The sequence below is a fragment of the Bufo gargarizans genome, chromosome 3, assembly GCF_014858855.1.
Source record: "Bufo gargarizans isolate SCDJY-AF-19 chromosome 3, ASM1485885v1, whole genome shotgun sequence".
Classification (NCBI taxonomy): Eukaryota; Metazoa; Chordata; class Amphibia; order Anura; family Bufonidae; genus Bufo; species Bufo gargarizans.
In genome coordinates this window covers 43834416-43861068 of record NC_058082.1, presented here as the reverse complement: position 1 = coordinate 43861068, position 26653 = coordinate 43834416, and the positions used below count along the sequence as shown (strand labels likewise).

The 26653-nt window shown below is 43.8% G+C and overlaps 1 protein-coding gene across 1 annotated transcript in view; it reads left to right on the top strand.

Annotated features, from left to right (window-relative positions):
- TENM4 (teneurin transmembrane protein 4) overlaps positions 1-26653 on the top strand; it is a 209140-nt gene that overhangs the window by 146701 nt on the left and 35786 nt on the right. Inside the window, exons 13-17 of the mRNA XM_044285413.1 lie at positions 3147-3293; positions 10661-10877; positions 19282-19401; positions 23236-23497; positions 25655-25922. Coding sequence (XP_044141348.1) covers positions 3147-3293; positions 10661-10877; positions 19282-19401; positions 23236-23497; positions 25655-25922 — 1014 coding nt within the window. The remainder of the gene's footprint in view (positions 1-3146; positions 3294-10660; positions 10878-19281; positions 19402-23235; positions 23498-25654; positions 25923-26653) is intronic.

Here is a 26653-nt window from a genome sequence, read left to right as displayed (position 1 = left end):
TTGGAAGTATTAGGCCTTTGGCACTTGTATGGCACTGTGCCTCTTTATGTGATGGTATTATTTGAGCACTTTACGGCGGTAGTTACTTTGGCATTTTATGGTACTGTACCATTCATTATTTGACAGTGTATGATGGCAGCACTGTATAGCGGCTTTATTCAGACAACAGTAGTGAAAGTATTAGGCCTATGGCACTGCTATTTGGACACCTTGTGTGGCACTGTGCCCTCTAATGTGGTGATATTATTTGAGCACTTTATGGCGGTAGTTACTTTCGCATTTTATGACACTGTACCATTCATTATTTGACAGTATATAATGATGGCAGCACTGTATAGCGGCTTTATTCAGGCAACAGTAGTGGAAGTATTAGGCCTATGGCGTTGTTATTTCGGAACCAAGTATGGCACTGTGCCCTCTAATGTGGTGGTATTATTTGACAGTATATAATGATGGCAGCACTGTATAGCAGCATTTTTCAGACAACTGTATGGAAATATTAGGCTTATGGCATTGTTATTTCAGCACCTTGTTTGACACTGTGCCCCCTTATGTGGTGGTATTATTTGAGCACTTTATGGCGGTACTTACTTTGGCATTTTATGGCACTGTACCGTATATTATTTGACCGTGCATGATCATGGCGGCACTGCCCGTATTAGGCATTTGGCACTCAGCAGAGTCTTGTGGTTAGTCCTCTCGACTTAGTCTTCTGATTACGGTACTTTGCAGAATTTCCAAATGTCTGGATGCTGAATAAAAGGAGTTTTAATGTACAGCAATAAAATAAAAAAACGCACGCCCCTTTAAATATTCCGACCAGGGGAACAGACTTGTTCGCTATTGGCTGAATCCTCTGTGTACTGGGCTATAGGGTGGGTGACTTTAATGCTTGTATAGGGATTAAAGTGGGGCTCTAATTGTATGGCTATAGTAATATACTGTAAAGTTCTGCAACTTGCTAAAATATTTTGCGATTCAGTTCCACGCTGTTTTCAAAGCCTATGCTTTCTGTCAGGGAATGGAATTTATATTGTTTTGTTTGCATTTAGACTCTAGGGCGTGTCCTTTATCATGGGCAGGTTAGAGGGACAAGGTCATGTGATGACAGTGTGCGTCCCCCAGATTCCCCTCTTCTTCTGTTTACAGTCTGAGCCAGAAGGTTACAGGTTGTAGTCTAGGAGTCTAGTAGTCTACAGGCAATACGGTCACTGGAAACAGTCAGCAAGCTTGTCCTCAGACAGGTTCAACAGAGCTCCTATAACGCAAGGAGGACAGTACCTGGTCTGAAGCTGTCACATCCCATAATGCAAATCACCAGAGAAAGCCCTGTGCAGACAGTGAACAAGCAGGGAATGCTCTGGAGACTACAGAATTATAAATGTGTGTGTGTGTGTGTATATATATAGCACAGGAGTATAATACAGGAGGTAACTCAGGATAAGTAATGTATGTACACAGTGACTGCACCAGCAGAATAGTGAGTGCAGCTCTGGAGTATAATACAGGATGTTACTCAGGATCAGTACAGGATAAGTAATGTAATGTATGCACACAGTGACTGTACCAGCAGAATAGTGAGTGCAGCTCTGGAGTATAATACAGGATGTAACTCAGGATCAGTACTGGATAAGTAATGTATGTACACAGTGACTGCACCAGCAGAATAGTGAGTGCAGCTCTGGAGTATAATACAGGATGTAACTCAGGATCAGTACAGGATATGTAATGTAATGTATGTACACAGTGACTGCACCAGCAGAATAGTGAGTGCAGCTCTGGAGTATAATACAGGATGTAACTCAGGATCAGTACAGGATAAGTAATGTAATGTATGTACACAGTGACTGCACCAGCAGAATAGTGAGTGCAGCTCTGGAGTATAATACAGGATGTAACTCAGGATCAGTACAGGATAAGTAATGTATGTACACAGTGACTGCACCAGCAGAATAGTGAGTGCAGCTCTGGAGTATAATACAGGATGTATCTGAGGATCAGCACAGGATAAGTAATGTATGTACACAGTGACTGCACCAGCAGAATAGTGAGTGCAGCTCTGGAGTATAATACAGGATGTAACTCAGGATCAGTACAGGATAAGTAATGTAATGTATGTACACAGTGACTCGACCAGCAGAATAGTGAGTGCAGCTCTGGAGTATAATATAGGATGTAACTCAGGATCAGTACTGGATAAGTAATGTAATGTATGTACACAGTGACTGCACCAGCAGAATAGTGAGTGCAGCTCTGGAGTATAATACAGGATGTAACTCAGGATCAGTACAGGATAAGTAATGTAATGTATGTACACAGTGACTCCACCAGCAGAATAGTGAGTGCAGCTCTGGAGTATAATACAGGATGTAACTCAGGATCAGTACAGGATAAGTAATGTAATGTATGTACACAGTGACTGCACCAGCAGAATAGTGAGTGCAGCTCTGGAGTATAATACAGGATGTAACTCAGGATCAGTACAGGATAAGTAATGTAATGTATGTACACAGTGACTCCACCAGCAGAATAGTGAGTGCAGCTCAGGAGTATAATACAGGATGTAACTCAGGATAAGTAATGTAATGTATGTACACAGTGACTGCACCAGCAGAATAGTGAGTGCAGCTCTGGAGTATAATACAGGATGTAACTCAGGATCAGTACAGGATAAGTAATGTATGTACACAGTGACTCCACCAGCAGAATAGTGAGTGCAGCTCTGGTGTATAATACAGGATGTAACTCAGGATCAGTACAGGATAAGTAATGTATGTACACAGTGACTGCACCAGCAGAATAGTGATTACAGCTCTGGAGTATAATACAGGACGTAACTCAGGATCAGTACAGGATAAGTAATGTAATGTATGTACACAGTGACTGCACCAGCAGAATAGTGAGTGCAGCTCTGGAGTATAATACAGGATAGTGCCTTTACAATTTATGGTTCGGGCGGGTCCTCCACCCCATGTTTAGGTCTTACATTTGGATAAAGGCTTCTGTACTAAATGTATCTATTAGATGTTACAATGTGTCATGTTTTATATTTTTTTGCCCTCATGATCACGCCATTTTTTAAATGATCTGCCGCGCTGTGATCTCTCCATATCTGGCACTGACCTTCTGTGATTTTCTGTTTGCAGAGGGATGCCCCGGTTTGTGTAACGGTAACGGCCGCTGTACGCTGGACATGAACGGCTGGAACTGCGTGTGTAAGCCGGGATGGAGAGGGTCTGGATGTGACACGTCTATGGAGACCGCCTGCAGCGATGTCAAGGATAACGATGCCGGTAAGCACCTCGCTGGCCGCAGTGGTAATGGTGGAAGCGGTCCTCTCCCCATAATTATACGGAGTGCTTGTCGCTCATCCATTCTTCTGATGGGGTAATCGCTGGATACACAGGGACAACGCTGCCATTATTTGAAAATATCTGTAAATGAAGGATGCGCGCAGGTAATGTTTGTCATTTGCTTCCCCTATAATTATCGTCAAAATCCATTCACTTCAATGCGAGAATCATTTCGACGCGCTTCAAGCTAAAGAAAATGCGCCGGCCGGATGGCGCTGACTGGCGGATGTTTTGTTTGTTTATGGAGGGAAAAAAGATCCCAATGTTTTCTGCAGATACAAAGACCAACAAAAATCACAGCGGATTTAGAACTCCCTCATTAACCCCTTGTGCTGTGGATTTAAAGGGGTTGTAGAAATGATTTTTTTATTTTTGGGTTATGGACATGTAGTTTCCCATTATCAGCCATTTTTGACGGGAATAAAGACTGTTTGTTTGTAATAAAGGCTCATTCAGACGAACGTGTGCTTCCCGTTGCCGTATTGCGGCCCGCATTTGCGGATCCGCAATACACGGCCACCGTTCCGTGTGCATTCCACATCACGGATGCGGACCCATTCACTTCACTGGGTCCGCATATCCGGAGATGCAGAACGGAAGCACGGAACGGAACACTACGGAGTGCTTCCTGGGGTTCCGTTCCGTGCCTCCGCACCGCAAAACGGTAGAACTTGCTCTATCTTTTTGCGGTACGGACGGATCAAGTGAATGGGTCCGCGATCCCCATGCGGCTGGGCCGCGGTCGGTGCCTGTGCATAGCGTACCACAATTTGCGGTCCACAGCACGGTCGTGTGAACAAGCCCTAATGTTGTGAAATGCAATAAAAGTGTTTTCTGAGATTTTCAATTAATAGGCCGTTTACGTATGATCTTTGGGACGGACCCCCTGTCCCTTCTGATCGGCACTCAGTGGCGCACCGTGGCCCCTTTATCATGCACCATACGTACAGGTGTGGCCGTGTCTGGTACTGCAGCCAGGCCTATTCGAGTGAATGACACCGAGCTGTAGTACCAGGCACCACCACACTCATGTGTATGGTGCTGTGCCTGGGTTAACCATGAAGGGGCGACGCCACTTTCTAGGGTTCAGACCCCAATGATCATACATTGATGATGACCTGTCTACAGGACAACTCCATTAGTGGCACAGCATGCCCATGTCCACTGACTTCTAGCTCATAGAAATCTATAAGGACCTATAAGCGCCACTTCACATTTCTACTTAAAGATAGTAGAGTCACTATAATACTCCAGAGCTGCATTCACAATTCTGCTGGATGTTATTGGAAACCGTAAACAACCTTGGTCACACTCCTGAAAGATCAGCTGAGCTTCTGTGATGCAGATGGGAAAATAGCTTTACCTTCATCAGATTACGGCACAGAGCCTGGTGTAAACACGTCACATAATGCAAGTAAATACCACAAGCACGGGAAAACTGGGAGATTGTAGCACTGAAGCTTCATGATGCAGGATGTAACTCAGGATCAGTACAGGATAAGTAATGTATGTACACAGTGACTGCACCAGCAGAATAGTGAGTGCAGCTCTGGAGTATAATGCAGGATGTAACTTAGGATCATTACAGGAGATGTAATGTAATGTATGTACACAGTGACTCCACCAGCAGAATAGTGAGTGCAGCTCTGGAGTATAATACAGGATGTAACTCAGGATCAGTACAGGATAAGTAATGTATGTACACAGTGACTGCACCAGCAGAATAGTGAGTGCAGCTCTGGAGTATAATACAGGATGTAACTCAGGATCAGTACAGGATAAGTAATGTATGTACACAGTGACTCCACCAGCAGAATAGTGAGTGCAGCTCTGGAGGATAATACAGGATGTAACTCAGGATCAGTACAGGATAAGTAATGTAATGTATGTACACAGTGACTGCACCAGCAGAATAGTGAGTGCAGCTCTGGAGGATAATACAGGATGTAACTCAGGATCAGTACAGGATAAGTAATGTATGTACACAGTGACTGCACCAGCAGAATAGCGAGTACAGCTCTGGAGTATAATATAGGATGTAACTCAGGATCAGTACAGGATAAGTAATGTATGTACACAGTGACTGCACCAGCAGAATAGTGAGTGCAGCTCTGGAGTATACAGGATGTAACCCGGGATCAGTACAGGATAAGTAATGTAATGTATGTACACAGTGACTGCACCAGCAGAATAGCGAGTACAGCTCTGGAGTATAATATAGGACCAGTACAGAATAAGTAATATATGTATATGGACATGTCTATAGTTATTACATCAGATGATCTTTTGCGTCATTTCATACATCACACTTCAGGTTCGTGTTTCCCATATGTAAGTCGTCAGTAGTCTGCAGCACGTCATTACTTATCTTGTATCCAGTCCAAGCATCATATTAAATGGCGTATCGCATAAGGTCATCTTTACGGCCGACTTCCCTTGTATCTGCTGTTCTTGATGAAAACCACATTTGTGAGGCGTGCGGATAGTTTATCTGGTTTTATTAAATATCACTATTCAGGAGGAACGCTCGAAAATACAACAAGGGAAGAAACCAAGAAGGGAAGAGAAATGGCAACAACCTTAGAATTAAAAGGGAACTCTAATCAAGAGCGCAGTGTCCTATGATAATACTATAGCATTAGGGGGTCTGAATGATTGATGCACAGCACCTGGAACAGGAGAAGATGACTCTGACTGGCTGTGGCTGGCAGCGTTACAGGGCACTGGCTGTGGCTGGCAGCATTATGGGGGCTGTGGCTGTGGCTGGCAGCGTTACAGGGCACTGGCTGTGACCATTAGTGTTACAGGGCACTGGCTGTGACCATTAGTGTTACAGGGCACTGGCTGTGACCATTAGTGTTACAGGGCACTGGCTGTGACCATTAGTGTTACAGGGCACTGGCTGTGGCAGGCAGCATTATGGGGGCCACTGGCTGTGGCTGGCAGCATTATGGGGACCACTGGCTGTGGCTGGCAGCGTTACAGGGCACTGGCTGTGGCTGGCAGCATTATGGGGGCCACTGGCTGTGGCTGGCAGCATTATGGGGGCACTGGCTGTGGCTGGCAGCATTATGGGGACCACTGGCTGTGGCTGGCAGCATTATGGGGGCACTGGCTGTGGCTGGCAGCATTATGGGGGCCACTGGCTGTGGCTGGCAGCATTATGGGGGCACTGGCTGTGGCTGGCAGCATTATGGGGGCCACTGTCTGTGGCTGGCAGCATTATGGGGGCACTGGCTGTGGCTGGCAGCATTATGGGGGCCACTGTCTGTGGCTGGCAGCATTATGGGGGCACTGGCTGTGGCTGGCAGCATTATGGGGGCACTGGCTGTGGCTGGCAGCATTATGGGGGCACTGGCTGTGGCTGGCAGCATTATGGGGGCACTGGGTGGGTGACATATCCTGCTTGTGCTGCTGTCCTGCACATGTGAGGAATAATCCTGCTCTGTCTGATGCTGGAATTACTTGGCTCACGGAGCAGGATTAGTGTAAGTGCCGCCATCATAAAGCCGGAGATTTTCTTAATTGGCTTCATAATTTATTTATTTATTATTATTTTTTTCTGGAAGCTCCTTACACCATAAAGATCAACCAACCCATAATACGAGCTGAATGCCACTTCTGTGACTTATGTGAAACATATTCAAATGTAGCAGAGCTAAAGCTGCATCTCCTCTACATGACACTATACCACAGATGATTTATCATTGCAACTGCATGAATATTAACAAATAATAACTCAGCTCTACTACATGTGGAAAATTCTGCACTGCTCAACCTAACAAACGCAGTCAGCTCCACCTTCTCCGGACAGTTTTACTACATCTGACAAACTTAGCTCTGCTGTATCTGACAAACTTAGTTCCGCTACATCTGACTATCGCAGCCCCGCTATCTCTATTGTTACCATGCTACATCTATTGTAACCCCACTACATCTATGATCTATTGCATCCCCGCTACATCTGACAAACTCAATGCCGCTACATCTGACAAACTCAATGCCGCTACATCTGACAAACTCAATGCCGCTACATCTGACAAACTCAATGCCGCTACATCTGACAAACTCAATGCCGCTACATCTGACAAACTCAATGCCGCTACATCTGACAAACTCAATGCCGCTACATCTGACAAACTCAATGCCGCTACATCTGACAAACTCAATGCCGCTACATCTGACAAACTCAATGCCGCTACATCTGACAAACTCAATGCCGCTACATCTGACAAACACAATGCCGCTACATCTGACAAACTCAATGCCGCTACATCTGACAAACACAATGCCGCTACATCTGACAAACACAATGCCGCTACATCTGACAAACACAATGCCGCTACATCTGACAAACACAATGCCGCTACATCGGACAAACACAATGCCGCTACATCGGACAAACTCAATGCCGCTACATCGGACAAACTCAATGCCGCTACATCGGACAAACTCAATGCCGCTACATCGGACAAACTCAATGCCGCTACATCGGACAAACTCAATGCCGCTACATCGGACAAACTCAATGCCGCTACATCGGACAAACTCAATGCCGCTACATCGGACAAACTCAATGCCGCTACATCGGACAAACTCAATGCCGCTACATCGGACAAACTCAATGCCGCTACATCGGACAAACTCAATGCCGCTACATCGGACAAACTCAATGCCGCTACATCGGACAAACTCAATGCCGCTACATCGGACAAACTCAATGCCGCTACATCGGACAAACTCAATGCCGCTACATCGGACAAACTCAATGCCGCTACATCGGACAAACTCAATGCCGCTACATCGGACAAACTCAATGCCGCTACATCGGACAAACTCAATGCCGCTACATCGGACAAACTCAATGCCGCTACATCGGACAAACTCAATGCCGCTACATCGGACAAACTCAATGCCGCTACATCGGACAAACTCAATGCCGCTACATCGGACAAACTCAATGCCGCTACATCGGACAAACTCAATGCCGCTACATCGGACAAACTCAATGCCGCTACATCGGACAAACTCAATGCCGCTACATCGGACAAACTCAATGCCGCTACATCGGACAAACTCAATGCCGCTACATCGGACAAACTCAATGCCGCTACATCGGACAAACTCAATGCCGCTACATCTGACAAACTGGGCTATCAAACATTCAGAAAGCACACCTCTTTGACCTCAGGTCCAGCATTTCATTGGATCATTCCCTGCAGGAACAGCACGCTACAGTATATTGCGGTCAGACCTGTTACTGCACTACTACAGATACAGCAGTGCTGAGTTTGTCATTGAACTGGATCTTTTGCTCTGGAAACCCTGTGGGTTTATCTGTTACCCAATATAAAACTATAGATAACCTAATACTTTCCAAATGACTAGCTCCACTCTGCTACATCTGACTAGTTGTTATGCAGCAGAATGGTCTCAAATGAAACTCATCAAATTCTCGTCCCAAATGCCCTTGAAAGCAATTCCAGCCAGCTTGTTGCACGATGCTCCGGTGTAACTTAATGCTTCCAGCCCTTCTGCTTTCCTCGAGCTGCTATACAATATTTCTTTGCCTCCCATCTGGCAGATGTCGCCATGTGGACGTATTCTCCTCCTCACAGCCGACTGACTCTTCAAGTGACTGCTCAAGTAACCACTGAAGGCCCGACACTCGGGGAGCGGAGGTTCTGGGTTTCTCAGGATTTTAACTGTTTACTTCTAAGGGCTCATGCACACGACTGTTGGATGTTGTGCGGTCCGCAAATTGCAGATCCACAAAACAGGGATACCGGCCGTGTGCATTCCACATTTTACGGAACAGCCGATCCTTAATTGATTAGTCCGATCCTTGTCTGTAGTGCAGACAACAATAGGATATGTTCTATTTTTTTGTAGAATGGCCACGTGGACATACAGACACGGAATGCATACGGAGTCATTTCAGTTTTTTTGCGGCCCCATTAAAGTGAGTTGTTTCCATACGCAAAACCACGGAATGGACACAGGAAAAAAACAAAACGTACTGAGCCCTAAGACAAGGACCACAGATGGGCCTGGGTTTTGTCACCCAGGACAGAAGGCATGATGTTTGCCCCCCACCATCATCTTCTATCACCCACATAGCAGCAGCACAGGCTGATCCTGAGTTACATCCTGTATTATACTCCAGAGCTGCACTCACTATTCTGCTGGTGCAGTCACTGTGTACATATATTACTTATCCTGTACTGATCCTGAGTTACATCCTGTATTATACTCCAGAGCTGCACTCACTATTCTGCTGGTGCAGTCACTGTGTACATATATTACTTATCCTGTACTGATCCTGAGTTACATCCTGTATTATACTCCAGAGCTTCACTCACTATTCTGCTGGTGCAGTCACTGTGTACATACATTACATTATGTATTCTGTACTGATCCTGAGTTACATCCTGTATTATACTCCAGAGCTGCACTCACTGTGTACATATATTACTTATCCTGTACTGATCCTGAGTTACATCCTGTATTATACTCCAGAGCTGCACTCACTATTCTGCTGGTGCAGTCACTGTGTACATACATTACATTACTTATCCTGTACTGATCCTGAGTTACATCCTGTATTATACTCCAGAGCTGCACTCACTATTCTGCTGGTGCAGTCACTGTGTACATACATTACATTACTTATCCTGTACTGATCCTGAGTTACATCCTGCATTATACTCCAGAGCTGCACTCACTATTCTGCTGGTGCAGTCACTGTGTACATACATTACATTACTTATCCTGAGTTACATCATATATTATGCTCCAGAGCTGCACTCACTATTCTGCCAGCTTCAGAAATCTCCCAGTATCCCTGTACAGGAATCTGATACAGGAAATACTAACTGACCCTCTGCTTTCTATGAACCTGGCTCATCTATTAAACGGGTGTATGACCGCATGCTTGCTGACTGTTTCCAATAACAGGAGAATGCTGTCTCTGTTTGGTGCATATTTCTTCAGCGGAGGGTTGTCGGGGTCCTGCAGTCCACACGTGTTTCTCGTCTCCTGCATCCCCTTCCCCATGTGACATGTGTAACCATCACTCACACAGCACCACCTACAGGACAAACAGGGCACTGTTTTGTTTTTTTGCAAACTGGAGACCAGGGTTTGAATCTGATTTATAGGCAACCTAATGGCAAATGTGATCAAGTGCTGCACGGCTTTAGTGGTTGGTTAGGGGCCCTTCACCATTGATGCTTGGGGGCCCCAGTCTGCTTCCATACACAATTACTAAAAATGATATTAATATTTTAGAATTTTTCTTTTTGCAGACGGGTTGACGGATTGCTTGGACCCCGACTGCTGCCTGCAACAGATCTGTCAGACAAATGCATTGTGCCTGGGCTCGCCGGACCCTCTGGATATAATCCAGGAAACACAAGTCCCCGTGTCCCACCAAAACCTTCAGTCCTTCTATCACCGCATAAAATTTTTGATCGGCCGGGGCAGCACGCATTTCATTCCGGGAGAGAATCCGTTTGATGGCGGGTGAGTAAAAACGGATCTATTTATTTGTGTACCAGAGGTGAAACGGTCAGGTGTAGCAGAGCTCAGTTGGTCATCTGCAGTTTTACATAGGATTCCAGGAAAACCTGCAGTTAACTGACCGAGTCACCTCTGCTGCATCTGTATTATCCAAAGTCTGATGGGGAACTACATGTAAATCTGTATTGTATAGTATAACTATACTGCTGGGTGACCCTTTTGCTCCATAATGGCAGCCATTCGTGGTTGTCACCATTGTCGGAGACGTACATATGCCCCCCCCCCGCACTTGTTGTCATAGGATATGATGCCAGGTTGAGGGATGGGAGGGGGCTGTATCCCCAACCATCTGTGTTTGGAAAGTAAAGACCCTCCACCCAGGTATGACATTACTCACCCAGCTGCTCCATCTCCATTAAACCTCCGTATTCTTTAAGCATAGATGGAGCAGCTTTTATCGTCAGGTCCAGAATCTGTACAATACATATTAAGCTCCTCTCTCCTTACAGTGGAAGCACAGAGATGTTGCAAATGGGAAACCATCAACAAGGAGGCTACCTACCTGTAGCTGCTGATAGAGCTTGTTTTCCTTTTTTTGGTCTTATTTGTAAATACCCAATACAGACCAGCTCGTTAAATTAACATAAATAGTCACATAGAGACACAGCGGATCCATCAACAGCAGCTTGTTAATGGTTTCCAATACCATTTACTGCATCAGTTTATAGTTCCCTGCTGAGTTTAAAGGGGAATTCCACCTAAATTATGTCAAATGAATCTTCTGGGACATTGATGGGGGACGGGGGGTCTCTGTTCTTGGACCTGCTTGGTGCCCAAACCTATGCAAGGACCAGCACCAGTGTCGGGCGGAGTTCTGCTTTAAATTACCAGGTTTCCTCTTTATTGCCCAATGTATAGCTTTAGGGGCCTCAAAGGCCAAGTGCCACCTAAGAAACCACCTGCATTATCCCTGCCCTGTGAGCGTTATCCCTGCCCTGTGACGTCAACGTGTGCGTTATCCCTGCCCTGTGGCGTCACCGCGTGCGTTATCTCTGCCCTGTGACGTCACCGCGTGCGTTATCCCTGCCCTGTGACGTCACCGCGTGCGTTATCCCTGCCCTGTGGCGTCACCGCGTGCGTTATCCCTGCCCTGTGACGTCACCGCGTGCGTTATCCCTGCCCTGTGGCGTCACCACGTGCGTTATCCCTGCCCTGTGGCGTCACCGCGTGCGTTATCCCTGCCCTGTGGCGTCACCGCGTGCGTTATCCCTGCCCTGTGGCGTCACCGCGTGCGTTATCCCTGCCCTGTGGCGTCACCGCGTGCGTTATCCCTGCCCTGTGGCGTCACCGCGTGCGTTATCCCTGCCCTGTGACGTCACCGCGTGCGTTATCCCTGCCCTGTGACGTCACCGCGTGCGTTATCCCTGCCCTGTGACGTCGCCGCGTGCGTTATCCCTGCCCTGTGACGTCACCGCGTGCGTTATCCCTGCCCTGTGACGTCACCGCGTGCGTTATCCCTGCCCTGTGACGTCACCGCGTGCGTTATCCCTGCTCTGTGACGTCACCGCGTGCGTTATCCCTGCCCTGTGACGTCACGGCGTGAGTCTTCCTTTCTGCACCAGTGTAAGAGAATATCGTATAAAATATTTCTGAAATTGGATGGGTCTGAGGCTGCGTTGAATATGGTCGGGGGCGATTTAAGCTCCCAAAATTTGAGAGAATAATGGCTACCAGCAGTGACCACCAGGTGGCGCTCACTATATTCAGTGTTATTCAAGGTATTCCATTGATCTGGCAGAAAGTGACAACTAGAGGTCTTATTTCTGTGTCCCTCTGCGAAAGTGACCCCAAGAGGGCACAAAAAGCCACCTACAACGTCAGCAGTGCGCCTACAGTGCGCCAAAATTATTTGCATTTAAAAGGCCAATTTGTAAAACTTGCTTTCTGACTGTAAAATGTCAGACTTCAGCCCAATTAAACCCGCGGCTCAGTCTGTAGAAGGAGACGCAATCCAAAAGCATCGACAGTTTATCTTAAGCCTCGCTGCGTGTTTCCCACCTCGGATCCCAGTGAAATACGTTCTAATCATACCTGGTGCTGCGCACTCGCTGATATTAGGCAGCCGCGGCTTTAGAAAGCTGCATAAATGCGCTCGCCCAGAGAGCGGCTGGATGTAAATCTGCTCTCAAACTGTGTAAATGGTTCTCACCCCCCGAGCTTTCAGCGTTCCCCTTCCAGTACCGCTCAGAAGTGACACAGACTGTGCCATGCCCCTCGCTACGCCAGGCCCATTACTGAAGAACTTCTACCATGGCGAGGAACTGAGCCGCATTTAGGAATCATTTTGCTTTCCACAAATTGAACAAAATAATTACTTTTTTTTTTTTCTTTTCTGGAAAAACAAAAAGAAAAAGTTTATCCAAATTTGGAAAAATTCTAAATTTCTAGTGAACCCCTCCCCCACACTTTTTTCATTGCAAGGTTTTCGTGGTTGGTCTTAAACCCTGTAGAACAGAGTTGTCAGGCCTAAACCTTGCTGTCCTCCATAACTTTCCGGGTGACTATATGGAAATACATAGGACACAACAAGAATAGGATTGGAGAAAGTGCCGCCACATAATGTGCTAACATCCTCTTTTTGGGCATGAGGACCCCTGGTAAACTTAGTAAATATGCTTTCCACCATTGCCAAACCAAGGATGGTGTAGATAGAGGCTCCAGTTTGTCTTTGCCACCCAAGTACCCACATACACCTCAAGCTAGCTCTGCCTATAGCCAAATCATTGTATAGCACCCTACTTTAAAGACATTGTATGCATTCCATAGTTAAAGGAGGGGAACCCAAAAAGGTGTACTGGCTGACCCATCGTTGCTGCATTAACATTTACCAGTTATGATGTGGCAGTAGATGGGACTCTAAGTGGGAGTGCATTGTCATTGAAAGCATTGCCTTAAAAATTGGGAACCGCGATGGGATCAACAGAGACCCCTTGTAAAATGTATGGACCCTGCCGGTTTTGAGTTAGATCCTTATTAGAGCCAGAGCTGCAGTGATAGTTTTAATATCCTGCAGGACTTGGTAGAAATTGCACAGCAGTCTGATCTTGCACAATGCCAGCTTTGTCACTGTAATGGTAAGGTGAAGGAGCTGCAGCCACCGGAGAGACCGGGCACTACTCCACCAGCATGCTGAGCTCCAGCAGTACACAAATGATTACCCCCCTCCTCCCCTGAAATTGAGTGGCACTGCCACTCTGACTTGGAGGAACAAGTCCTGGCCCCCATGCTTCTCAGTGAATGAAGGACATTCAGAGAGCAGTGAGGAGCAGCGCCAGTTCCTTTGGATACATGAGCTCTACACGGTTAGCATATCTCCAAGTCTAAGGCAGCGGGTAGAACCATGTATAAGCAAAAGATAAGGTGCCATGAGAGTCCGTGTTGGGGTATGCTGCATGTAAGGCACTCATCCTCCTGCTGGGGGTGAGTGTGAAACAGGCCCTGCTGCAGCAGCTACTGGACAAAAGCCCCATCCGGAGACTTGCTACGATTGCATTTAGCAGACAAAGCCAGACACAGACCTTGCAGCAACTCTGCAGACGAGACTGCCGCAGCAGAGACAGCAAGGCCACAGACCTGGCACCTACAACAAGCAAGGTAGAAAACTGGGTCCCATGAGAGAAGAAGCAGTAGTCCCACTGGGCCAAAAGAGGTGTGAAGGCCCTGGTCCGTATCTCAGCCCCTGGGAACACTGGAACAATGGGAGGACTAATGCACCTGCGAGTGGGACAACTGCAAAGATGGGGACCCCTAAGTTAACACCCCTGAGGCCTAGTGCCCTAACATCACACCCCGGATCAGGGAAGTCTGACACTACTACCGTGTTAAGGACTGTACATGTAGACTGTAAATAGTTACACCAGTACCAATACACTTACAGTGCAGAGGTGTAACAGCCAAGAGTGTGTACCGTTCAAGAGACTACAACAAATAAGTGTAGTATGCCTTTCAGAAAATTGTGTATATGTTCTGATGCAACATTTCCTAATGTACCATACCCCCCTGCAGAGTGTGAAATGTGTGTGTGTGTGTGTGTGTGTGTATATATATATATATACAGTACAGACCAAAAGTTTGGACACACCTTCTCATTCAAAGAGTGTTCTTTATTTTCATGACTATGAAAATTGTAGATTCACACTGAAGGCATCAAAACTATGAATTGACACATGTGGAATTATATACATAACAAAAAAGTGTGAAACAACTGAAAATATGTCATATTCTAGGTTCTTCAAAGTAGCCGCCTTTTGCTTTGATTACTGCTTTGCACACTCTTGGCATTCTCTTGATGAGCTTCAAGAGGTAGTCACCTGAAATGGTCTTCCAACAGTCTTGAAGGAGTTCCCAGAGATGCTTAGCACTTGTTGGCCCTTTTGCCTTCACTCTGCGGTCCAGCTCACCCCAAACCATCTCGATTGGGTTCAGGTACGGTGACTGTGGAGGCCAGGTCATCTGGCGCAGCACCCCATCACTCTCCTTCATGGTCAAATAGCCCTTACTTTCAAAGTTTTCCCAATTTTTCGGACTGACTGACCTTCATTTCTTAAAGTAATGATGGCCACTCGTTTTTCTTTACTTAGCTGGTTTTTTCTTGCCATAATACAAATTCTAACAGTCTATTCAGTAGGACTATCAGCTGTGTATCCACCTGACTTCTCCACAATGCAACTGATGGTCCCAACCCCATTTATAAGGCAAGAAATCCCACTTATTAAACCTGACAGGGCACACCTGTGAAGTGAAGACCATTTCAGGTGACTACCTCTTGAAGCTCATCAAGAGAATGCCAAGAGTGTGCAAAGCAGTAATCAAAGCAAAAGGTGGCTACTTTGAAGAACCTAGAATGTGACATATTTTCAGTTGTTTCATACTTTTTTGTTATGTATATAATTCCACATGTGTTAATTCATAGTTTTGATGCCTTTAGTGTAAATCTACAATCTTCATAGTCATGAAAATAAAGAAAACTCTTTGAATGAGAAGGTGCGTCCAAACTTTTGGTCTGTACTGTATACACTGGCTGTGGCCCCTCACCAGTTCTATATCTGTACACATACTCACGCTAGAAGCATAGCCTGAAAATTGGGAACTGCGATGGGCTCAACAAACAGCCCTGCGGACATTTTTGGACCCTTATCATTTTCTCTTCTTTTCCTAATAGCCTCAAGTGTTTTTTCTCAGTGTTAGTAAGCGGAGTGCCCCCTAATCAAACATATTACGACTAAGTACCCCCAAAGCTATGACCGTACACCATGCTGCCTATTGAAAGCACAGCATAAGGGCGCATTCACACAACCGTAGCATTTTGCAGTCCACAAATTGTGAATCTGCAAAACACAGATACTGGCCCTTGTGTGTTCCGCAATTTGCGTACCGTACGTGGCCGCCGCTATCATACAAAATGCCTATTTTTGTCCGCAAATCTTTTTTTGTGGGGCTGCGGAACACAACTACGGGTGCGGTGTGCTGTCCGCATCTTTTGCGGCCCCATTGAAACGAATGTGTTCGCACCCGTTCCGCAGTTTTGCGGGGACAGATGCGTACTTACTCATACAGTCGTCTAAATGAGCCCTAAGAACAATGCAAAGCGCCTTCGAGGCATGTCATGTCACTGGCTGAGAGTCTAGGGTCTACAGGAACATCGTCTGTACCGAGGATCTGCTGTTTCCGTCCAGAAATCATTCACAGGTTGATCTTAGCAGAGCTGCATCTGCCAACAGCAGCTTTGGATGTGACTGGAGCATAAAGCATTATGTTACATAGAAAAGCTGCCATTTAAAGGTTATCTGCAGCCATTGGTCTAACCCAATATTTATGTGAATGCCTTTTTTTTAAGTGAAATTCATCCGGCAGTACAAAAGCCCGACGAGCTAGAAACCTTTTTACTAATTATTCAATTTCTTCATCTTTTTTTTTTTTTTTTTTCCTTTAAAAAAAAAATGGTTGACAGAAGCTTTATCTACAGATGGGAAACAGCTGTGATTGCCGCATGCATATGTAATGGAGGGAGGAATTTATTATTTTATTTTTTGTTCCCGTCTAAGTGGTTCTCGAACCTTTCTGGTCATTTCTATTTTTAAGTGCACATTGAAGTAACCCTAAGCTGTTAGAGAAAGTGGGGAAAATAATACGTATTTAAGTTTTTAAGAATTAAAAAAATTCTCAATTTTACAACATGGAAATTGTTATGTTTGCAAACTGTTAGGGGCAAAAGCTTTCCGAGCGCTATAATGAATGGAGCGGGGGAGGGGAGCCGATACGGCTCCTATACCACAATACATTTGAGTTTGACTTGAGGCATAAATGTTCAGCCGTGAAATCGCATCACCTCCACTTCAGATACAGAGCCCGGAGACAGTTTTGACTTTTGGGTGTGGAGGAGGATTTTTTGACCCATCGGTAGTCCACGTGCCACTGAATGGTTCCCCAGGGGAAGACTCTTGTGTTTTACAGTACAGTTAGAAGCACCCAGAGGCAGCGTTACAGTATGGGCGCCGCATTATATTAGGGATCCAGATCATTGCTGTGTGTATGACACTAAAAATTCTGCTTCATGGGTCTTTGTTACGCTCGGCATAAGGGACGGGGCAGGGGTTTGAAGTTCAGTTTTTCATCCTTTTGCTGAGTATTCATCTGTTTTATCATCTGAGCCTCCTTTTATCAGTGTGATCTGAGCAATCTGCTCCGCCAGGTTTCAGTTTCCTTCACAGACCCTGTAAATAATGCAAAACTCAACCCTCCTAAGGGAGAGTCGGGAAGACTCCGGCACTGAGCCGTCCCAGATGACATACTGAATTATTCTGCATTTTCTGAATAGACCAGGTTAGGATAAGAGCGGGGCATATGAGGATACATTGCCCCCTGTGGAAAAGAACAAAACTACTATAATACTGTCCCTGTATACAAGAATATAACTACTATAATACTGCCACCTATGTACAAGAATATAACTACTATAATACTACCTCCTATGTACAAGAATATAACTACTATAATACTACCTCCTATGTACAAGAATATAACTACTATAATACTGCCTCCTATGTACAAGAATATAATTCCTATAATACTGCCTCCTATGTGCAAGAATATAACTACTATAATACTGCCTCCTATGTGCAAGAATATAACTACTATAATACTGCTCCTATGTACAAGAATATAACTACTATAATACTGCTCCTATGTACAAGAATATAACTACTATAATACTGCTCCTATGTACAAGAATATAACTACTATAATACTGCTCCTATGTACAAGAATATAACTACTATAATACTGAGAATTCCGCAGCACATCCAATTTGTAAAAAGTAGAAAAAGGCTTTATTCACCAGGCATGCAACATTTCAATCCGCTCAATGGGATTTTCCTCAAGCAATCCCATTGAGAGGATTGAAACGTTGCATGCCTGGTGAATAAAGCCTTTTTCTACTTTTTACAAATTGGATGTGCTGCGGAATTCTTTGTATCTATACTTTGGTGGTGGATCGCCCCCACAGCCGTTGGCACTCCGACCGTACTTGTTGACAGTGGTGCTGCCCACGCCATCTTTACTATAATACTGCTCCTATGTGCAAGAATATAACTACTATAATACTGCTCCTATGTACAAGAATATAACTACTATAATACTGCTCCTATGTACAAGAATATAACTACTATAATACTGCCTCCTATGTACAAGAATATAACTACTATAATACTGCTCCTATGTACAAGAATATAACTACTATAATACTGCTCCTATGTACAAGAATATAACTACTATAATACTGCTCCTATGTACTAGAATATAACTACTATAATACTGCTCCTATGTACAAGAATATAACTACTATAATACTGCTCCTGTGTACAAGAATATAACTACTATAATACTGCTCCTATGTACAAGAATATAACTACTATAATACTGCTCCTATGTACAAGAATATAACTACTATAATACTGCTCCTATGTACAAGAATATAACTACTATAATACTGCTCCTATGTACAAGAATATGACTACTATAATACTGCTCCTATGTACAGGAATATAACTACTATAATACTGCCTCTATGTACAAGAATATAACTACTATAATACTGCCCCTATGTACAAGAATATAACTACTATAATACTGCCCCTATGTACAAGAATATAACTACTATAATACTGCCTCCTATGTACAAGAATATAACTACTATAATACTGCCTCCTATGTACAAGAATATAACTACTATAATACTGCCTCCTATGTACAAGTATATATATCTACTATAATACTGCTCCTATATTTTTCTATACCTTTTTTTTTTATTGTGTGCTTTTAACTCTTTCATCCTCTTCCTCTTTTGCAGACATGTCTGTGTGATACGTGGTCAGGTGGTTACCTCAGATGGGACCCCTCTAGTTGGGGTGAACGTCAGCTTCGTCAATGCACCTCTTCTAGGTTACACCATCAGCAGACAAGATGGCAGGTAATAACTTCAGCATGAAATGCCATAAGCGGCGCCACAGGTGCCAGGTGGCCAGCTATTCTACTGCAGGAGCCGGGCATGTATCTCAGTGGTGTTATGTCAGTGGTTGGCTTTATGCAGAGCATGACCTGCAGCCAGTACTACCGTACAGTGGTGCACAGCTGCCGCCATACTGGTCACAAGCAGCAATTATCACCAAGTAGCCAGATAGCTGAGGACTGCAACATGATAATTCTCCAGCGATCCCAGAGGAGACATTGCTATGGACAAGCTGCCAGGAGTGAAAATTAAATGGTGGTCCCTCATCCCCCCTCCCCCACCCCCTTTCTGCTCCATCGTCCCAATCCATATGCAGGAGTGCTGAGCCCCCCATGGGTTTTCGCTGTGTAGGCGTGATTATTGACCCGGGCTCCTGCTGCGAATTGATGGCTTTAGTGGCGCGAAAGGGACGGTGAGCGGCTGCTGAATATTTATCCGGCAAACATTTGTCTATAAGGAAAGCGGAGGTGTAAACCCGTCAGACACGGCATTGTTCACATACAATTACGGTATATTGATATATTTTTTCTTTAAGTTCCACATTTTTTTGGGGGTGGATGTTTTAAATTTTTAAAACTTGCTTTGGGATTTTTTTTTCCACAAGGAGAAGAGTTCCACAGACACAAAGTAGCAAAATTAGTGAAAATTGCTAACTTTTTTAAAAAAAAATTAAATATTTTTTTTTTAACGCTACTAATGTTTTCTTAAATCCATGACAAATATTTATTTGAAAATTTTGTATTACTTTTCTGGCTTGTGGTATCAGTCGCAGTTGTAACTTCTGTTGAGCGAATCGAAGTCCACAAACTGGACGCCGATCTGAATTTCAGGGAAAATTTGATTCGCCGCGAAGCCAAATTTCCACGTGCTTTGTGGTAGCGAATCGATTTTCCCTGAATGGCGGTAAAAAAATAAAAAATAAATAAATCATACCTTCTCCGTTTGCAAAGAGAGACAGACGCCGCCATCTTGATTGAAGATCTTGCACGAAATCCCGTGCGCGGTGATGTATGACGTCCTCAAGGGCCATGCTAAATTTTGCGCTCAAACGGAGGAGGTGTGATTTTTTTCTATTTTTTTATTTATATTTTTTTCTTTATTTTACACTGTATTATTGCTGTCAGATGCTGCGATCAGCTATGAACGGGGCATTTGAGGGGTACAATGACAGGGTGGGCGGCCCAATTGCCGTTCCCTGTCATTGAGCCCACAACTTCCAGGTAATTCGTCAGAAAGCAAATAATTTTTTTTTTTTTTTTCAATACTTCAATACTTCAATACTCTTCTACAATCCCCACCTCTCCTTCTACTAGGGTAGGCAAATTTTTGCTAAAATTTTTTTTTTCTTTTTCCATCAAAAAAACATACCGTAACTTTTTGTGTACGCAGTTCCTACGCAGACCTCCGTATCTCCATGGTTACAGACTACAAGCTGTGTGCTGATATTGTAGTCATGTGTTACTCTCTTCCATTTGCGCCTCTTCTACTGTTTGGAGGTTATGACGCGGGATGGAGTACAGCCGCCATACACAGTAGATGGCGGTCTGCCGACAGCTATCCCTCCTGGCCCCTCCCATGCACGTGCCGAGCATACGTGTTCTCAGAATGTGAGAAAGCCGCTACAATAACCTAAGGCCCCTTTCACACGGGCGAGATTTCTGCGCGGGTGTGATGCGTGAGTTGAACGCATTGTACCCGCACTGAATCTGGACCCATTAATTTCTATGGGGCTGTGCACACGAGCGTTGATTTTCACGCATCACTTGTGCGTTGCGTGAAAATCGCAGCAAGCTCCGTTTTTTTGCGTTCTGTATACGAAACTATTCATTTCAATGGATCTGCAAAAAAAAAACGGAAGGTACACTCCGTATGCTTTCCATTTTTCCGTTCCGTATAAAGATAGAACTTGTCCTATTATTGTCCACATAACAGACAAGGATAGTACTGTTTTATCAGGGGTCATCTGTTCTGTTCCGCAAAAAACGTAATGCACGCGGATGTCATCCGTATTTTTTGCCAACCACAAAATACTGAAAAAAGCCATACGGTCGTGTGCAAGAGGCCTTACACATTGGATGGTCAACCGGTCCTGACAAAATCGTCTGATTCTGACAAATTATTTTCTGATGGGTGTGGTCGGTAGGGGTCAGACTACACAGGGTTTGTTTGTAGTCTGTATCCATGGAGATAGCTTTGTACTTGATTTTTTTTTATCAATTATGTTGCTTTGTTTTTATTTTTAGAGGCATCGTTGTAATTACAAGCATACTTGCAAAAGTGCTCACACCCTGTTAATATTAATTTCGAAGCCCCGCAGATATCTTGCTTGTAAAGCAAATACCGCCATAAACTGATTTATATTAGTGCAGCATTAATGGAAATGTATACTGGATATGTCATGTGAAACTGTCACCGAAGGAGATTTATGTGACGAAGAAGAGGTGTACGGAAACATCTGGGAGCAATCACCATAAATAAGTTATCACGCCGTGAATACATTTGTTTGGAGCCTCGCAGGGATCCTGGCGCAACAAGCCCTATTTGATAATTACCGAGCAGCACGTATAGCATCAAGGCATTGGGGGTTAGGTTATTGTTTAGTCTTTTATTTTTTTTTATTTTTTCTGGTTGATTACATATATTGAATTATGTAACCGTGATGCGATAATTAAGAGAAGTGTCATTAATCCCGCTGATTGTGTTGTCAGATCGCTGCAGGTAGGAGTCATCGACGGAGACGTTATATTATTTCACTTACATAAACATGGGCCGATTTTAATTATTTTATTAATGTTAGTAATTACATTTTATTTACGGTACTTTTTTTTAAATTACAGGTTATTTACCTTGATTTTTTTTTTCTTACTCAAATAAATACATTTATTTTCTATATAAAATGTAAGAGTGAAACTGGATCGCACATCCTCAATACTATGCTTTTATCTAATAACCGCTTCTCAGCGCAATTTATAGTATACCTACCCCTATGTTGCATACTGTACATGAGGCATTAGTATACAATTTGATGAAAAAGCATAGGCCCACCCACCACAACAAGCTATTCATTTTCTATATTGTGTCCCATTTGATTTTTTATTTTATATCGATTTAAATTTTTGTATTTTTTATATTACATTTCATTTTAATTAAATTTTACGTTTGAATGAATACATTTTTCTTTTTTTATATATATATATATATATATATATATATATATATATATATATATTTTTTAATTTCTTTATTTTATTTAATTTTTTATTTTTAATATTGTGTCCCATTTTTTATTTTTTATTTTATCAATTTAATTTTTTTTTATTACATTTAAATTTAAATCTCATTTTTAAGTTCTAATGAATGTTTTTTTTTAATATTGTCTCCTCTTCGTTTTAATTTTTGATTCTATTGATTTTAAGTTTTTGTAAATTAAATTTTATGAATTTTTTTACGTTCCATTAAATACAATTTTATTTTAAATTTTCAATGTTATTTTTGATGATTTTCATTCTTTTATTGCGTTTTATTTAAATTTAAATTTTTAACTCATATGAATGCATTTATTTTAAATATTGTGACTTTCTCTTTTTTCTTTTTCTTTTTTATTGGTTTCAATTTTTTCATTACATTTTGTTTAAATGTCAAATGAATGAATTTTTAATATCGGGAAGCATTTTAATGATCAAATATTAAATTGACGGGAATTTTTGATATGTTTTTATTTAAAATAATAACATTTTATTTCAGTTTATGGTAAAAAAATAAATGTATATATATTTTTTAATATCTTGTTCACAGCTTTGACCTGGTAACCAACGGTGGCATCTCCATCACCCTACGTTTTGAGCGGGCGCCGTTTATCACGCAGGAGCACACGCTCTGGTTGCCCTGGGACCGCTTTTTCGTCATGGAGACCATCACAATGAGGCTCGAGGAGAACGAGATTGCTAGCTGTGACCTGAGCAGCTTCACCCGTCCGAATCCGGTTCTCTCTCCGGCTCCACTAACCGCTTTTGCCAGCTCGTGCTCGGAGAAGGGACCTATCGTACCCGAAATACAGGTAAGTGCTCGGCGGTGAGCGGCATCCGAAAAGTGTTCTCTACAGACAGGGAGAACTAATGTAATTTTTGTTACTTTATTTGTTCTTTACTATTTTTAAGTTTTATACTCCTGTCACATCCAAAGCCTAATTCAAAATTCTGCTGAGTATCTCCTGGCACCTGCCAACGCTTTCGACAACTCTCGCCACAGCAGAACACGATCTGTAGAGGTGCTGAATGGCAAGAAGCCCACAGTTGGTTCAATCTGAATGCCAAGAGAGAGTTTGAATGCAGCTCTTGATGTGACTGGAGAAGGACACACACAATTCACAGTCAGTTAAAGCCTTATTGTTCAGATATTTCAAAGACGCTGATAAATTCTTACAAGAATAATTGTTCTTGTCCTACGTATGTTTGCTACTCCTCTCACATCCAAAGCTGCATTCAAATTTCTGCAGAAACTCTCTTGATATCTGTGAGCACTGTCGACAGCTCTCACCACAGAAGAGCATGATCTGTAGGGATGCTCGGCCAGCAGGAAAGTCCGCAAGGAACTGTGATTGGTTCAATCTGAATGCAGCTCTTGATGTGACTGAAGAAGGAAACCGGCTCACGACGAATAAAGCATTTTTTGCACAAATGTTTTCAAAGACCTTGATAAATGATTAGATGAATAATTGTTCTTGTCTTAATGTTGGCCTTCATACTCCTGTCACCTCCAAAGCTGCATTCAGAATTCTGCCTCCCACGTTTTGGAGACTGTCGGCCCATAGATACACGCTTGCTAGCGCTCATTATAGAAGTGCATGCCTTGTAGAGACACTGAACCAGCAGAGATAGGTGATGCAGTTAAGCCTGAGCCGCTGACAAGAAGCAAATAGAAGTCTGAATGCAGCTCTGGATGTGATTGGAGAAGATGTAACCCAAGTTCAGTTTGAGATACCCTAATGCAAGTTTCGTTTTAGTACAAGTATTTCTGGAAGTCTATAAATAATTGCAAATAATGTAGTCATTGATTCTCTGCTCACATCCAAAGCAGAATTCTGCTAACATGCCTGCCAGCGCTGTGTGCCCTTGTTAGCGCTCAGCACACAGAGATTTTTCAGGTGGTTCAGCCCAAATGCTAGCAAAAGTTTTGAATGCAGCTTTAAGAATGCGCAAAAGCACATTTCACTAAATTGAATTCTCTATGCAGCTTTAGATGTGACTGGAGTACAAAGTCCTTTTAGAAATACTTGCATTTGCTCGTCTTGACCTGATCTCGAGTTATAAGGGTGCAGCCAATATTCGGGTGGTTTCTGTCACTTTTTGTTTGGTGCGGGGTTTGGAAGAGCGCGCCATTTTGTAGCAAAAAAAACAAAAAACAAAAACGGTGACGTTGTAAAAACCGCCGGAAAATTGACTCCTTCCTAATTTACTGCACTGTACTCGCATAAGTGTTTCCAAGAGGATATCGAAGTTCTTTGTACTCCTGTCACATCCAAAGCTGCACCGAGGATTCAATTTGGTGAAAATGTGGTTTTGCGCGTTCTTAAAGTGACAGGCAGGATGCAGAAGGGTACGGACGAGACTTTTTCATCGCCTGCTTAATGGAATCCATTTGTTTGATTAGCTGAGGAGATCTTGGAGTGGAATCGAGGAGTGAAGAATGTTTACATACCAGGCGGGATAAATGGTGCTGTCAGCGTGATGGAAGACTGCACCCAGGAGGAAATTAAACCGTACATTACATGCACGCCGTTCTTTACCGCCTCAGGAAATCAGCCATATTGCTACATTGGCAGATTTAGTTTTTCCGCCTTTAACCTCAATTTATAATGCATGACTAGCTTCACGTCCTTCAGAGCAGCGCTTCCCAATGTCCTTCCATGGGCTCACAGCCATTACTGTGCCCATAGGGGGCGTCACACAGCTCGCCGGCCCTCACTTATGGTGCGTAAGTCTCCATTTGTGCGTATTAACAGCTGTCCCCCCAGTTCTCCCTTTCCTATGGCCTTTTAGGTGTGTCAGTCTCCACTGTTTTTCTGGCATTCTATTCAGTAACCAGGAAGATCAGGATAAACATTTCTATAGGTCAGGCCTAGGTAGGAGTGAGTTTTAGACTGCGCCACGGTGCCTTATGGGCAATCATCAGCATTTTAATGCCTTTTTTTTTTTTTTTTTTTTTTTTTTTTTAGGCCTTACAAGAAGAAATTAAAATCTACGGGACCAAAATCAAACTCAACTACCTGAGCACGCGGAACGCAGGTTACAAGTCCGTCCTGAGGATCAGCCTGACGCACTCCACCATCCCTTTCAACCTGATGAAAGTCCACCTCATGGTCGCCGTCGAGGGGCGTCTCTTCAGAAAATGGTTCGCGGCCGCCCCGGACCTCTCCTACTTTTTCATCTGGGACAAGACGGACGTGTACAGTCAGAAGATCTACGGGTTGTCCGAGGCTTTTGGTAAGTTGCTGGCAGAGATGATTAAAACCTAGTTCTGTGTTGGCGTGTACTCCGTTCACATCCAGAGCTGCATTCGAAATTCGGTTCAAGCGCAGACTCGTCAAATCTAGACAACCGTGGCGCATCAAGCGGCAGCAGGGCAGACATTTACCCAGGCGATATGATACAGTGTAACACGATGGCGATTATATGGCGGTGTGCAGGATGTCATGGAACGGGAGAGGTTAAAATGACCAAACCCGCAAGGGGGGGGGGGCACACCAAACATAGTTCTAAATGCAGCTCTGGATGTGATTGGAGCATAGAGGTTACGGATCCAAAAGGGTATGGTGTCATCCCTGGAAATTTCTGCACTTTTATGATTCCTATGGGGGGGAAAAAAAGTTGCCAGCGTCCTTGTCACCACTGCAAAAGCATCCGGCAACTGCTTGTTGTCAATGAATGGAAACATTCCTGTTTACAACCCAGCCTGATGTTATTCCTCTAAAGGATACGGATACACGGTGACATGTCGGCAAGACGGAGAAAAGTCGTGACTTGTCTGCCTCCTGCTGTCGTGCGACTATTTTCGAGCTATGAGGTTGCAGGCGGGTTGCGTGACGTGGAACACAAAATCCGTCTAGTGTCGCACTGCCCCACCATTGACAAACATTACATGAAAAGTCGCCACGTAGCCGAGCCCTACGACGCTGGTGCTGCCCACGTTACAGGGTATGGGGGCTACTTTTGTA